Here is a 16749-nt window from a genome sequence, read left to right as displayed (position 1 = left end):
TTTGGAGAAGACTGATAGTTTATCCTTTAGTAATTAGGCTGTGGAAGTATTCACACTACTTTTGGATTTATTGGAGAAATGAGGAAGGCTCTTCACAACATTGGGTAGGTACGTAGACCTTTATTTTTTCTCTCGAGGGTGGGAGAACCTCCAGCAGGGGGGTGGTTTCACCAGGCTAGGGAGCCCTGTTCGGATCAGCGGTATGTGACCGCGGTGCGCAGGTTGCCAGGTTTTTTTTATTAATTGAAAATAATATTTAAAAATATTAATTAATAAAATATTGAATATAGGTATCGGAGCATCTCTAGAAGCCTGTGTGTTTCTGAACCAATCAGACCTTCAGGCTATGGGACAGTAGCTCTGCTGCATCCGCAACGCCTGGAGTCTGTTTGTTTACAAGTGAGAGGCAGACAGCCAGCCATCTTTACTACTACGTGGCTTATTTCTAACCTATAAAGGTTTTTGAGTTTGGAGGAACATGCTGCAATCGGGACGCGTCGTCACGCAGCACATTTTTGTTTTCAGGAAGTAATTAAATAAAGCAATAAGCCACGAGAGGTCTCAGGTTACCGGGTATTTTACAATGGCTGGGAGGCGTAGGCAGACCCGACGCGCAGCAGGGTCTTCTACCCGGTTAAAACGGTTACAAACATATAGCAATATTAACCTAATAAAACTATTAAATTCACAAAAGTAGCTACGCTTTGCGCCACGAGAGCGAGCCAAATCACTTCCTTGTTTTGCTCGGCAAGTAGGCTATGTGACGGGAGAATAGCGCTTGATGTCTTTACGGGGCTGCCTGGAGCCACACATTCATATGAGCCGGGCGGTGCTTAGACGGGTTTGTCAGGCAATCAAGCACTCCCCTTCCCCAGTACAGCTACAGAGCTGCGGAATCAGCTGGGAATGATATAAAGTGATTGAAGGTGTGGGTTATCGGTGAAATGTGAAGGTCATGTGATGGTAACCTGCCAATCAGAATCAAATATTGGGACTAACCGTTTTAGAAATAAGCTTTTTATCGACTTTTGACTTTTTGAAAAATACACAAAGATGGTGTAGTGTAAAAACGTATTTTTGGATGGATGGATGGAGAGGAGCATGCATGTTTCACAACGACAAAATAAATTAAACGTGAGAAACATGATCTGTGAAGGTAATTAAAAATCACTATTTGCACTGGATCTCACTGCTTATGAAAGTGCCGTAAGATCCGGCAACACATTGTCCAGTTAATCTTTTTGTCATACTGTCACTTCAGAATAAAGAGCCAATTAATGTATTCTGTTGAATGTGAAGCTTAGGTTAATATACAGTACATGCAACCTCTGCACAACACTGGAGGTTGTGAATGCTGTGAGGCCTGTCCCTGTTAATCTCAGAATACATAAACACACATACAAGTTATTGTTCCATTTAAATACCCTATATTAGTACAGCGCACAGCCGCCTATTGAAACTTAAATGAACAAAAGACTTGTGCAATGAATGCATATACACATGACACAAGACATACACATGCATGCATCCATGCACACACACGGTTAAGTAAATACACATTCAGGCAAAGAAAAACAATTATTGTATGTGAATAGGAGGCAAACACCCACATGTACAAGAAAACAATCATTGTATGCAGTGATGGAACCTGTATTGTAATATATTCTGTACTAATACAGTGTAGTCTGAGCTGATTGCTGTTTATTCAGCAGCAATGAGCCTCGGGGTGCAGAGGGGTATCAGGTGACCCAGGTCGCTCAGATGATTTGTCACTTAAGTTAAACAGATGATAACAAAAGACCTCCCTGGCAAGCCCTCCTTAATTATATCACTACTGTGTGTGTGTGTGTGTGTGTGTGTGTGTGTGTGTGTGTGTGTGTGTGTGTGTGTGTGTGTGTGTGTGTGTGTGTGTGTGTGTGTGTGTGTGTGTGTGTGTGTGTGTGTGTGTGTGTGTGTGTGTGTGAGAGACAGTGACAATGCAATGCACACTATAGCCTCATAATTATGTCATTGCTCAATAGGCAGGCCTTATAGTCTGATGTAGACTACTGTTCTGCTACAGTCAGAATGTTCACTGACATCCTATAGAAGTGTGGGCCGTTGGCATGGTAACTTTAAGCTCTGGTTCTCAACAACTCCTGCTTTACAAGCCAGTTGGACAATGGCGTATTGGAGTATTTATATTTATATTAAGTTCAGAGTAACATCTGGCTGCTTAATTGGTGAAAATGGCTGATTAATTGTGGCATCTACTGGCCCCCTGTGGCACATGATTAGCTTCTTGCTATCCAGGCTGCTGGTGATCACTACATGCTGGTACAGTATCTTAAACTATGGAGTTGGGTCATAGATTCCACCGCCTTATTGCATTCACATCACAAGCTGCTGTACATGTATGTTTCAATAGCTTTATCTGGATGGGATCATGAGATACAACTACATATTTCAGTCCTTTGCTGAACATGTTTCAATGTACAGTAGACTGTTTCATCTTCTAATTTGTGATTTGTGAAATCTATTTTAAGTTTACTCATGATTTACTCATGATCTAATATGCAACTGAAATTCCAGACACAATAAAAACATCACCACCCACCAGTGGGACTACTAAGCCAGTGGGAATTCTCTGTGATTTTGTGCCTTTGTGCAAAGGGAGAGGGAGACGAAAGTAGCAGAAAAGGTGAACTGAGGCGTGTGTGTGTTTGTGTGCGCGTGTGTGCACGACTGCGCGCGCGCGTGTGTGTGTGTGTGTGTACATCATTATTTACCACTTTCAGGGGGTCTTAGCATACAGCAGTTCTGCTGTCAGGTGCAGCTCTCTCCCTCCCACCCAGTCATCTGTTTGCTCTCTGCGGTTACCTGAGCAGAGCGGGAGAAGAGGGTGAATGGAGGGAGGGTGTAATGCATGGATGCCCCTTACATGTCTTTGTGTGGAACAGCCTGGGTTACAGACCAGGCCTGGCGTGTGTCCTGTGGTTTCTTTGGTTTAGGGACGCCTCTGCGTGTTTGTCTGCCCATACCTATGTGTGTTGGTGCCTACGCTGCTGTCTTTTTGTCTCTCAGTGGTTGCATGTCCACCCACTGCGAGCGTGCGTGTGTGTGTGTGTCTCTGTCCCTCCCTGGTGGAGGCCTTTTAAACCCAGTCAGCATCAGCTCTTATACCTAAGGGAGCTGGGACAGTGGAGCGGCACGCGCCCTGCCCTGCCCACCCTAACACCAGAACCTGCTAATGAGCTACTGTTGTACACTCTTATGAAATATAATTGCATTATGGTGTGTAAATAAAGCCGGGGCATGTTGTCACAGCATATGTTCCCCGGCAGGCCCAACAGGAACAACAAGCAGGGAGAGGGAGGCTCCAGGGAGAGGCAGAAGCCCGCTCTTTGGAACACAGGAGAGTTGATTAGCATCAATGCGGTACATGACTATTAATGGTTGTATTTTGTACCAGCTAGCCTCTGGGGGGGGGGGGGTGTGTGTGTGTGTGTGTGTGTGTGTGTGTGTGTGTGTGTGTGTGCTGCTATAGAACATTCATACATTTCTAGACCTTTCCTTGATAATTCAAGGTTGGAGTGTCTTTAAGTACACAGCAAAATCCTGTGTCAATTTAACTGTGAAAGTGTAGAAATGTACTTAATAGTTGACATTTGCACTTGTGTAAGCTCCAAATGAGCTGCATTCTTGTCATGAGAGGAACATTTGGCACTGTGAGTATGAGTATGTTTCAACAGGATCATTCACTTTCAGGCAACCTATTGGGCAATGTCAGGCAATGAGGAACAGGGTGAGGCACAGGGCAACTAATTAAATCATGTTTCTCAGGACAACAATGAGACCCTATAATCAGTGCTGGGCAATACCCCGTCAATGATTTTTTTGAGTAACGTATTGACTACATGTATGCAGTATGTGGCTCCATATAACTGTATTGCCTTTGTCCTGTCTCCCTTTTCGCAGGCTATCCGTTTGTCACTGGAACAGGCCCTACCGCCAGAGCCCATTGAGGAGCAAGGAGAGCCAATCAGCAAGCTGCGTATCCGCGCACCAAGTGGCCAGTTCCTTGAAAGGCGTTTCCTGGGCAGCTGTAAGCTGCAGGTCCTCTTTGACTATGTGGCGTCCAAGGGATTCCCCTTCGATGAGTTCAAACTACTCACCACCTTCCCTCGTAGAAATGTAGGTCTCACACACACACACACACACGCACACACACACACACACACACACACACAGACAGACAAAAGGCTGTCAGATTGGAAAAAACGTACTAGGCTCCGAAATTGTTGTCCGTCAAGTGACAACACGGTAGGTTATGTAAAAATCAAGCCCAGGTCGATTCCTGGTTTTTCGGATGTGTTCAAAACTGATTGACCAATAAAAATCACACCCGTGTGAAGTGAGTGGTGCAACTCCGTGTGGGCGTCCCTGGGGGGTCCCCGGAAATTCCAGACACACAGGACCACGGCCAGGGGGCCAGGCCGATTACCGTGTGGGGGTCTCTCTACTGTACCATCTACTGTACTGTCACTGTACTGTACTGGCACACCCGAAATCATCTTATATACAGTTAGTATGTGCGTTTGTGTGTGTTAGGTTGCGCACAGGTGGTGAAAAACAACCATGCTGTTTTCGTGTTCAGACCCAGCCACCCACACACATAGCTCCGTAAGGGAGTGGTTGCACCACTCAAAAATCATTACATTCACTTGATACTTGAACACATGATAAAAAATGTTTCTGACCTGCTCATTGTGTTTGTTTCTGAGCACCCTGTGTTGTACAGTATGACAACTTGGCGAATACAACATTAACAATATAATGTAGAATCCCTAATCAGTCACCTCACATATTTAAACAAAAACTTTGACAGTGAATTCAGATCTTGTTAAAATAATGGCATCTGGCTCTAATGTATTAAAAGTAAAACCTGTGCGAGTATAGGTTGCACAAGAGGATATTCGGGGCAGCGGTAATATTTTCTAACCCACTATTGAAATCAATCAATGGGATTTTAATCATACAAATAATACAACAGAAAACTAACCAAATATATATACAGACAGAGGCACAATGAAAATTTTAGGAACACCTAATTGTTAGTTACTAGAAGCTTGGTCCGCCTACGGGGGTCTTCGGGTCTAACGCCACGTCGTGTTTGTGTCGCAGTGCTATCCGAGTCAGACACACACACACTGCCCACTGAGCATGTGAACGGAGTTGTGCAGTGAGAATCCCACTCTCTCAAAGCTGTTCTTATGACTATTAAAAAGAAAAAGAATGTCCACCGGAGTGGCGCAGGGAAACATTTCCTGCCCACCACTGCAGTGACAATTGGTGCAAATTCTTCATGTAAGCCAAGTGGGTAGGATGATCTCTGTCGCTGTACTCACGACTCCTATAGGATGGCCAGGTTACCCGCTCAGCGGGAAGGGTAGTGTATTCCTCCACGTGCTGCGCCCTCTGTGTTGCGTCCATCATAAAAACATAATTGACACAAGGAAGAAACAATCAGACTTGACAGAAATCTGTTCAGAATATTTATTCCTTTTTTGAAGACCACGTCATAGCCGAACGTTTTCTTACTTGGATTTTTTAGTCAGTTCCTTGGCTTTTCTTTGTAAAGTAAGCCTTGCCGAGCCATTAGGCCCATAGCTCAGGTGCCTATCTCCTGTTTCTGTAGCGTGAGGCAGCTTGATGTACAAGTACAGTACACCCCCTGGACATGACGCTAGTATGTCGCAGGGACTTACCAAATCCAACCCTTTATGCTGAGTGCCAAGCAGGTAGGCATTGTGTCCCATTTGGGTCTTTGGTATGACCCGGCCGGGGATCAAACCCTGACCTCCCAGTCTCAGGGCGGACACTCAAACGTGTGTGTTTGTGGTAGTGCCTATTTGTGGGTTTGTAGGTTTCCTCACACCTATGTCTGGGTGTGTTAAGCCAGCTGCAAAACCGCCCTCCAGCATGGATGTATTATGTGAATATTAATTAGTATCAGCCCGTTGCGTATACAGTGAACTATGTCTATGAGGAGATACAGTTGTCAGCACTAACATTCAGTATTCTCTATGGCTCTGTTGTATCCAGGCAGCAGCCAGCCAGCTATAACTGTCATTAGAGGGCTTGGTCACTGGGATCTGTGGTAGCTAGCTAATGAGCACTGTTTTAACTCACTAAGTTAATTAGCTGTGGTGCTGGAAACAAAAGTTAATTAATCAAGAATGGAGGATGGTGATAGGGGGTAGAGGTGTGTGTGTGTGTGTGTGTGTGTGTGTGTGTGTGTGTGTGTGTGTGTGTGTGTGTGTGTGTGTGTGTGTGTGTGTGTGTGTGTGTGTGTGTGTGTGTGTGTGTGTGTGTGTGTGTGTGTGTGTGTGTGTGTGTGTGTGTGTGTGTGTGCGTGTGCGTGCGCGCTTGCTTGCCCAGGCAGTGTGCCATCATCATCTGCAGGGACAGCTGGGGCACAAACACCTCAAACTAGCACACGCATAGCTCACACACACGTCATCTCGACACAATCGCACACACAAACATTTCCAAGCAAACACATGCCCCGCTCACAACTTTGTCACTTAAAGGATTCACAGTTGTCTCTTTATAATCAAGAGTAAACATGTGTTTCAGTCAGACACAGATAAAGATGTGTCTGCATCTCGCATGAAACTCCCAACAGAAACGGGTGCGGGGATTCGGAAGAGGAGGAGGAGAGAGGATGGAGATTGTGCCAAAATGGAGGACCAAGTGACTAGAGAGAGAAGGCAGTGAAAGAAAGCAGAAATTATATTAAAAAGTAGATGATGATGGGGAAATTATAAAATATATATATATTATTATTTATTTTTTGGGAGCTAGACGAGGGAGGAAATCAGAACAGTGGTAAGTGCCAATGAGAACACAGGCCCAAATCTAATCCTGCAGATCTGTGTTGTAATTAAATGAGTGTGTGCAGAGAGCCTCTGTCCCGGCCAGACGCTCATCACTGTTGCTCTGCCAGGATCATAGGATAGAGGATAGACCACTATTGCATTTGTAATACGCCACAACTGTTGAAACCTTCTTTCACCCTCTTCCCAGTTCTCCTTGCCTTTATACGATGTCATCCTCTCTATCTCTCTCTCTCTCTCTGTAGCATCCATCAAACCATAACCATAAAAACGGACAGTGTCCTCATTTATTTTATAAGACCTTTCCCCTGCAAAGGTTTCATAACAGTTATGTAATGTTGATTTTAGGATCCGCTCTGAGCCCTATCTTTGCATCGGTAATGGACAGGTTGACAGATACTGTAAAGTCAGGCAATTGATATACAATTGATATGTAGTGAGAGGAGGGGACAGGTTTAAGAGAATTTGGAAAAGTGGAGGCATGCACTAGAGAGAAGCGGAATGAAAGTTAGCAGGAGTAAGACTGTGCCTGAACGAAAGGCTCGACAGTGAGGGTGCAAGGAGTAGAGGTGGTGAAAGATTTTAAATACCTAGTAAAGTAGCTGATCCCCAATCAGCCGTAAGGCTGCATGGGAGATGCATACCTGTGTGACGTGCAAATTAAAGGACTCACGTCCAAACGAAAGCTTTAAGATGTAAAAGCTTTTCCAATAATCTGTATATACATCTCTGTAAAGAATATAAAGGAAACAATGAGCATTTCCCCAAAATGTGGTCAACAGAAAGTATCACTCCCAGCTCACCCTACTCCCCCATGGTCAAACCACCCTTGAGGTGAGGACCATTACTAATAGCCACTGGAGACAAGTAAGACGCGCAAACGCGGGAAGCGAACGCAGCTCGTGTGTGTGTGGTTGTGTGTGTGTGTGTGTGTGTGTGTGTGTGTGTGTGTGTGGAACCTAAGCAGATGATGTCTTCATGCAGTCTGTTTGGCTCCTTCATGATGTATCTGGGTATTTCTGGATTCAGTCTCTTCCACAACATTTGGTATCAGTGGCTTAGCTTAACACACACACACACAGAGACAATAGTGCATGCACATGTAGTAGCCAGGTGCATGACAAACGAAAGATAACATAAAGAAAACAATTAAGTCCACGCATTGTTAATACTGTATGCTCCCATTTTCAACTTTTTCATCATTTCTGTAACTCTGAATGAAAATCGGACATGATCGAAACGTTGAACTTATTGAGCATATTAGCAGTTTTTGTCCATACTATAGCATTTTTGCCCATAAAATTGTCAATTTAGTTTTCCTTTGTTACTTTCTATGGCTGTCTCTAACTAAGTTGAAAGAGGGGGCATTTTAGGGATGCACTGAATATTCGCCCATCAAAACTATTCGGCCGAATAGTGGCAAGAAATGCTTATTCGGTTTTGTTGCGGCGACATGAACATGTAATCATGGAATCATGTATTCTGCCATTATAATGTAGCTCTACAACAAAAGGTACGGCCATGACAGCAATAGTACAAAAAACTGGTCAAACTAATGCTATATAAATATTAGTAATATTCGTGTATTCAGTTTCGGGCCAACTGTTCCCTATATTCGGTATTTGGTTTCGGCCAAGAATTTCCCATTTGGTGCATCCCTAGGACATTTGTTTTGGTATTAAGTCATGAGTTACATTGGTACTGGATGATCTTATACCAGCGTACTACTTCCTGTTAACATTTTCCTCTACATGCTAGTCTTTGAGGGCTAGCCCCTCCAATGCATGGCTTTTGACGATTACGTCATATGGCAGCCTTGTCTATGGGATTTTTAAGCAGCAGAGTTTATCGACTTTGAACATATTACAATGTTTGTATAGAGCACTTATGACGTAAGTCATTTGCCAGCCAAGTCTATGGACTTTGAGAATATTACAATGTTTGTTTTAAGCAGAGGTTCTCAACCCGTGGGTGCGACCTCTCGGGGCGTCGCAAATTATTTTGGGGGGGGGGGGGGGCCCAAATTATGATGAAAATCGTTTGCCAGCCAAGTCTATGGACTTTAATGTTTGGACCTCTGGCCATGCTCGGCTTCCCCTTTGACCTTCCGGGAACTAAATGTCAATGTACGACATCTGAAGTAGGTCGGGAGGGGCACGGTGGCGCCTGCTGTACTTCTTTGTCGAGCTTGGGCAGCCAATCGCGGTCCTGGATTTTCTGTGGCACCGAGAATGCCTGCACTGAGAATCAGCCAATCAACAAACAGCCTGTCGGAGTGGACCAATAGCAGCCAGCTGCAGCCTCGCCAAAAGCCAATAACAACGAAGCCTGTTAGCAAAAAACGAGGGGCCCGCCCACCTCCCGAGGCAACAGAACAGAGAAGACAAATAAAAAAAGAAATACAAATAAAGTTTGATTCACACCGTCAGCTTGTTCTTTAATTGTCATTCTCTAGCATGTCATGATCTTTGTGTTTTTAAACGTGACCCACACGTCCAAGACAATCTGTTGAGTTGGCAGTTCAATCACTGCAACGAGGAAGTCAGTATGTGATTAGTTTTACTGTCTTTTAGTTGTCATTGCATCACTTTGATTACGTTAATCTGAAAGAACCCATGAATGGACACTGGACAGTAAAGTCAAGAGTAGGCTCTTCTGCAATGACAATAATGACTGTGCTGGCATTATATACTGTATAGCCTAGGCTACAAGTCAAGCATTATAGGCAATACTATTTTTATCAACTCACATGAATAATAGGCTACCGGGTAAAATAAATATGTCACATATTGTACAATAGCCTATGAAGTTAATATAGGCTATATTTAATGGTTTGCATCTGAAATCTGATGATGATCTGAAAAATGAATGAAAATCTATTGTACCGTCGCGCCCGTTGTCGCGGAACGCACACAAATACATTTTGTTAGCCAAGACCACTGACATTTTACTTAGGCATATCTCGCTCATTTCTTATGCGATTCTTAAAATTAAAAAATCACCATAATCCTTGGGAACACTACTTTCAATTGGTGTTATCAGCCAATACTGTATTGTCTTCCAATCTAATGATATAGTCACTTTACGCACAGGTGCGCACAGAGGCTGCATGCGTCTTCCTGTGCTGTCATTGAGAGAGTGTGAGAGAGGGAGAGAGGGGGAGAGGGAGAGAGAGAGCATAGATAGGCTATATTAAAGGCCTGTAGATATAATTGTTTGCGTGGGCTGAGAGAGAGAGAGAGATGCGCTCCAAATTTGGTAAATCAGATCGTTCCGCAATGACTGCTTTCATTTCATGTCATGTTAATATTAAGATGATAAAAATGCCTAATTACTGTGTACCCTATAGCACTCTCTCGACATACCCCTGACATGATAGAGTTACTAGGTTTAGGTTTGTAGGCAACGCGCATCATGGACAAGTAGCCTATAGTGGATTGAAAAAGTAGGTAGTAATGCCTTTATCTCACGTCAATTTTAGTGTAAGCAAAGTAAAGCAAAGTTACTATATTTACCCAGGGTAACTGGACTAAGCTCAAGAACTTGTTTACAGCCAGGCCCTGCTCATAGAACATTTCATGGTAGGTTCAATGCCTTGCTCAAGGGCACGTCAGGACCTCGACAAATGAGCGATACCCTTGGCACAGTTGGTAGTACTGTCGCCTCACAGCTACTGTAGAAGGTCCCGAGATTCCTGCTCGGGACACTGTGGGTACTGGCGCCGTGTTTCCTCCTCCGCGTCATCAGTGCCCATACCCGAGGCGGGGTTGGCGAAAGGGCCTTTCTGTGTGGAGTTTGCATGTTCTCCCCGTGTCCCCTAGGGTAGGTACCCTCACAAAAAATCATGCAGTAATCCTGGTCTCTAAACTGCCTCCCCCTGGCCAGCCGGGGCGCCTGATGTAGGGGAAAGGAACTGGTTGGAATAACATGTTCCTTCCACGTGCTACGTCCAACCAGGGAAACTCCCCCCTGTCAGGTGTAATGGAGCAACTTGGACACTCAGGCATGAAGGAAGCATGAATTCTCCCCATGTCCCCCATATATGGGGACTAGGTTTGGCGGAGGGTGTGTAGAGCCCAGGATCACATTAGATAATTGACACAGGGGTGAAAAATGGGTTACAAAATTGTGGGATAAAAGACTCTATCCCCGTTACAATGTGCTAGAGAGACCCCTGGGTGCTGAGGTGAAGCGCCACACCTACCATCAGCTCCCAGTACTTCCTGCACGACTTGCTGCACCAAGCCGTGCTACTCATTCACTGAGTTAGCGCTGCCTGGGATCGAACCCATGAACTTATGGTCCAAAGGTGAGAGCTCTACCGACTGAGCTTCCAGGTGTCCGATATAAATACATCAGGTGGCCAATTTAAATACAGTGGGCACCCCTCACTTCACACAAGTGTGATTTTCTTTTCTTTTTTAATCCTGTTCAGACAGTTGTTCTACTCACTAATGGGGTCTTTTGGCCCAACGCTTATAGACACCCAAATACTGTCTAGCCAATCTGTTATTTATTTGTTCTACTGTGATACTGTACTGCTCTCACATTCTCTTAATCCATCCTCCAGCTCCATCTCACTTAAATGTTTGAACCTTGTGAGTCGGTCCGAATAGCTCCCAGACAAAACTAAAGGGCTAGATTAAATAAACAGCTCTGCAGAACAAGCTGTATATTTGATTGAAATCTATTTTACATCTGTTCTAGCGGTGGTCTGAGAGAGTCATGTTCACATGTACTAATACGTGTACTAATACAGTTTATTGTTAAAGTAGTTCAATTCATACTCTCTTCCTCATGGTATATCCTGTCCAGGCATCACTAGTGTGTATTGTAGATGTAGTTTCATCCAGTCCTATGGCACCCTGCCCCATTTATGAAGTGTGTGTGTGTGTGTGTGTGTGTGTGTGTGTGTGTGTGTGTGTGTGTGTGTGTGTGTCCTACTTCAAGTACTTCATAGATCTTATGAAGTTTGAACATCATTTCCTAACCATGTTCTCTGGGTATCGGAGCCCCCCAGCCTTAACCTCTCCCCTGGCTTATCCCCCCTGTTTATTTCTCATCTTGGCTCCATGCCTCAGCTCTCTCTCTCTCTCTCTCACTCTCGCTCTCTCTCTCTCTCCTTTGTGCTTAACTGTTCGCCCACTCCCTTGCGTTCGGCCCTGTATTCCCTTCATCCTTTTCTCCTTATTTTCGCCCCACCTGCCGAAATCTTTTTTTTTTTCCTTCTTTTTACTCCTGGCACTGGCTTTGTCCCCTTTACCCCACCCCCCTCTCTCTATCTGATGCACCGCGTTCAGTTCAGTTCTGTTCACGCCCCTGCGCTACGTGTTGTCATCACTTCTGGCACCAGATAATGATCTCCCACTGCTTTTGTAATTGGCCAAATAAACACTTGACAACACTAGTTTAAAACAGACAAGTTATTTGGTTTTAATTAACATAGTAGGGCCCAGTAATGGCTTCATTAAAAATGCGTTATTTCAGCTGCACGTTTGATTATGTTGGAAAGCAGACATCTAGTGGGCCCCATGTTTATTTTCCCCTTTCTTTATCTTTCTTCCTTTCTTTGCACGGCGAAGCCTCCCCCATTATCGTTGTTTTATTCATTTGGGTGAAGGCATTTGCAATTTGAGTGTTTATTTGAAATTACACCCTAAGTGCTAACTACCTGAATTCCTCTTAATAATGATGGGTACATTACATTGATATTGATGTATATTCATTGATATTTTTAATGGACTTGTAATATATCATGACAGACCAACTACAGTACTTCTCAATATGCACATTTGCATGCAATTCATAAGAGAATATTACATGAAACATCCAAGATTCCAATGAATACCATCTGTCCTTTATTTGAATCTAAGTTTCAAAATTAAAATTTATTGTGGTGTTTTGGTAATGACTCATGGTTTATTAGCTTCAATCACATGGAGTTGTTCAATGGTAGATCCACCTTACCACAAATTATTGCGCTCAAAAGTTTAATTGGGCATCTCCAAAAGGATGCTACTGTTTTTTTGGTAAACATCTTTAAAGAGTTTGATAGCATCAATAGAAAAGTGACGATATCATGGTCGTCCACAGGAGAGCTAAACCGCTGATGTATGAAAAGCGCTTGTCTAGATGGTCCGATAAAGGATTATTTTTAGAGGTAGGCCTATACTTTATCCTTTATTATGACTCAGTCATAACAAAACCGATACGCCTATACATAGGCATGTCAGTATGACTCAGACATAACCATAAACAAACCTTATACATCCCTATATAGGCGGTAGGGACATATGGAGTCCCGTTTTAACCAGAGCCACTGATCCGACCACTATGCCTGTATATGGTCAATTGGTCATGTGCATATATGGGACTGACCGACTTCGTCGCTAAGACTCTCGTAGATATACAGATGTCAACATCGATAAAATACATCTACAGGAGTCTTGATCTGAGGAGGCATATGACACAGGCCTATCCAGTTGTCCAGAACCGCCAATCCAATCGTTATACTATATACGGATAACATCAGGGATCTATATGGGCACAGACAGTCGGGTACAACGGGTACTCTGAGGGTACAACGGGTACTGTATAAGTCGTATATGTACTGTTACTACTGTATGTGTACTTACTGTATGCATGTACGTTATGACATATACATGCATTGCAATATGTATGTAGAGTATGTAATATGTACCTACATACATACAGTACATACAGGCACATATGTATGTAGCATGTGTGTGTATGGTTGTATGTGCTGATGGAGAGAATTTGGCTCGGGTATAGTGCAGAGGAAAAACAACAGCTTTGTTTGTTGACAGATGCCTCTGTGCTTATGGTCTGTTAATTGGATAACAATGTAAACAATCACCGATGGCGCTCGTCTCCTGTGTCACTGTCAGTGTGGCATCTTGTTTCTCGACTTTATTTTTCGTCAGATGCTGCACCCTCCATTCTCCGTCCCAAGTGCACTCACGATATTCACATACACACTCAGCGCCCAACACCTTCCTGTGTGCTTACTCATGCACACGCACGCACACACACACACACACACACGCCTGCTCCACCCCAAAGCCTCATTTACTCCTACCTGATGCTGTGGTGTCATAACAGCATGTCAGGTTCGTTAGCATGGCAGCCATTTGTGAAGCACAACTCCTGAGGTGGGGAATGGAACTACGCAGCTGTGTTGGCAGTTTTTCCCCTCATCATCAAGTTATCATTTTAAAGTGTATACACACACAAACACACGTGTGTGTGTGTGTGTGTGTGTGTGTGTGTGTGTGTGTGTGTGTGTGTGTCGACTAAATACACATGGGCTGTATCCGAATTCATTCCCTATGCCCCATATAGTGCACTACTTTGGGGTTCCGCCATTTTGTTATAGTGTCCGAATGTGTAGTGAGCATTTTTGCACCCTAACGTAGTGGACTCAAGTATCCCACAATGCACCAGGAATTGTAGGGAGCATCCGATGGTCACTACAAAAACACAGCGAAGCAAATCTGCCCCATAATGCATTGCGGAAGCTCACTCTTGAGCGCACATGCACGCGTTTGCGCACGTGCGCTGCTTCTGCATGCGCTCATTGCGCTCCAACTCAGAAGAGGAAGAAGTTAAACCAGCGAAAGAACTAAACACAAATGTACTTTTTAAACTTTCGTTTTCCCCTCTATTCTTCCCTGGCGGATCTCGAAGCTACAGATCTCGAGACAAATGATCTGTGCATTTATTTTAAATTGTTTTATTTTATTTATAATAAATCTACTCATTTGCAATAGTATTACTAATCTGATTCATTAATTGTGTCCGAACATATGTTTTATTAATATTAATTAATTCCTGCCATGAAAAAATATGCTATCTAACATTATTTCATTGAATTGCGATAAATACATTAAAACTTCATTATTGGACTGCTGTTTCTGTTAACACCAAACGTCCGTATTGTGAGCAGAGCTTGTAGATCGGCTACTTTTGGTAATTCTTTACCAAAAGTACCCGATACAAGCTCACAACACGTCGCGTTGCTTATAGATTGGCTATTTTTGCCGTATCCCCCCGCCCCAGGATTAGCGGGGGATTCATGTGGTTAATCAATCATGCTGCTGATATTTTCATATTGTCAAGGTGGTGCACTGTTTTCATATTGCTGGATAATGGATATAGCCTAATATTAATTTGATAATTGATAATAATCATAGGCCGAGATGTTATTTTAAAATAACCTTTTTATCATAGACATAAGGCCTAAATGCCTGCAAACATATTTTCATTAACCTATTTTTTCTTTATTCATTCATGAATTTAAAAATAACTTTACAAACTGTCCTTGCAGGGAGTTGACAGCCTGCAGTCACTTTTTTGATACAGTCTGTTCCTAGCGAGAATTCAGCAGCAGCGTTTTGACTGGTTTCTTGTAGTCAGTTGATTCTTCATATCCAAATGAGTGAAACGGCCGGGATGATTTGTTTATTTTTCAAACAGTTCTTTTTGAGGCGATCTGAAAAAACCTAATGGGGATTTCATGCAAATAAAAAGTGCATCAACCCACAGACCCCTCTACCGATATTGACGTCAGAGTCGGTGCTCCCCATACAGGGAGTATTGTCCGAAATCATCACTATAGAGTCCACTAGAGTCTGGATCCCACTAGAGTATGGGGGGTAGGGAGTAGGGAACAACCCTAGCAATTTGGATGCAGCCATGGGGTTGCACGCACTCGCAAAGGTGCATGGAATTTAATTTCTTATCATGATATCTTGAAGCGCTCCTCTGCCCGCAGCTAAGAGGCAGTTAACTAGGTGAGGTGCGTTAGGTTGATGTGACAGCCCCTCCCTGCCAGCGCGGGGATCCCAGCGATCCCGCTGAGAAGTCAAGAGTCTTGGTGACACGTTGAAATGAGGACAAGAACATGAAAGAGGGAGTCTGAGACTCTGCTGCTGGTGTGATATTCCCGACCACCTCTGGGAATTGGATAGACACCCCCAACCTTCTAATAGACTTGCTGTTCTTTTGTTTCTTTGCCTATTTGTTCCAACCCTAGTCTAGCATTATAATTACCATTTTTTTTGTAGTCATATGTTATTATTGGACACATCCCAAGAGATTGTGTATAATTAGTATATTTTTATTTATTTTTGTATACTGTGTATTAATATGCTGTAGGAAATGCATTTAATTCATGTTGCAATTAACTCCAATATGAGACCGTCACCAGCCAGCAGACTGTAAAGCTAGGTGAAGTTCTGACTCGGTTCACGATCAAGAGTTCACGCTTCACTTCCTTCCATCAGTGACCTAGCAGCCTTTGACCTTCCAGCAGTGCAGTCCAGCAAGCTGCTTAATTATCTTACCAGGGGCTAGAATGGGAACTCTAATCACAGGGTCTGACACCACAGCCATAAGATAAGCCCTGGACACATCTCCATGTCACACCACCTCACCGTCACACGGCCCACTCAGCCCAGGTGTTACACCCGGGCCTATGTAACACAACCCCTCCACTGATTAGCTCACATAAGCTTGGAGGCCCACGGGGGGGGGGGGGGGGGGGGGGTGCGCGTGCGTGCGACTGTCAGTCTGTCCATTTAACAGCACAGGTTTAAAATGGACTGACCCCCCCTTACGTCAACATGACTAACTTGATCAGCTTCGTAGTGGGTGGCATTGCATTACTCCCGTCCCTCTTTAACAGTGTGACTGTTGTGTTGACACACACAGACCTGCAGTACATCTTCTGCCATTATAGGCTATGTTACTCTTTGACCCTTGTAATGTGGAAATTAGTGATTATTATCGGACAGAAAACACAAACTCTTAAGTGCCTCTCTCTCCCTCCTTCCCTATCTCTCCCCCCTCC

General features: G+C 43.8%; 1 protein-coding gene across 1 annotated transcript in view; it reads left to right on the top strand.

Moving 5' to 3' along the window:
- The window catches only part of faf1 (Fas (TNFRSF6) associated factor 1), a 103164-nt gene that overhangs the window by 84729 nt on the left and 1686 nt on the right, over positions 1 to 16749 (top strand). The window contains exon 18 of the mRNA XM_083768005.1: positions 3958 to 4173. Coding sequence (XP_083624131.1) covers positions 3958 to 4173 — 216 coding nt within the window. The remainder of the gene's footprint in view (positions 1 to 3957; positions 4174 to 16749) is intronic.

This window comes from Protomyctophum parallelum, assembly GCF_964188405.1.
Source record: "Protomyctophum parallelum genome assembly, chromosome: 6".
Classification (NCBI taxonomy): domain Eukaryota; kingdom Metazoa; phylum Chordata; class Actinopteri; order Myctophiformes; family Myctophidae; genus Protomyctophum; species Protomyctophum parallelum.
This window is presented reverse-complemented; position numbering and strand designations above follow the sequence as displayed.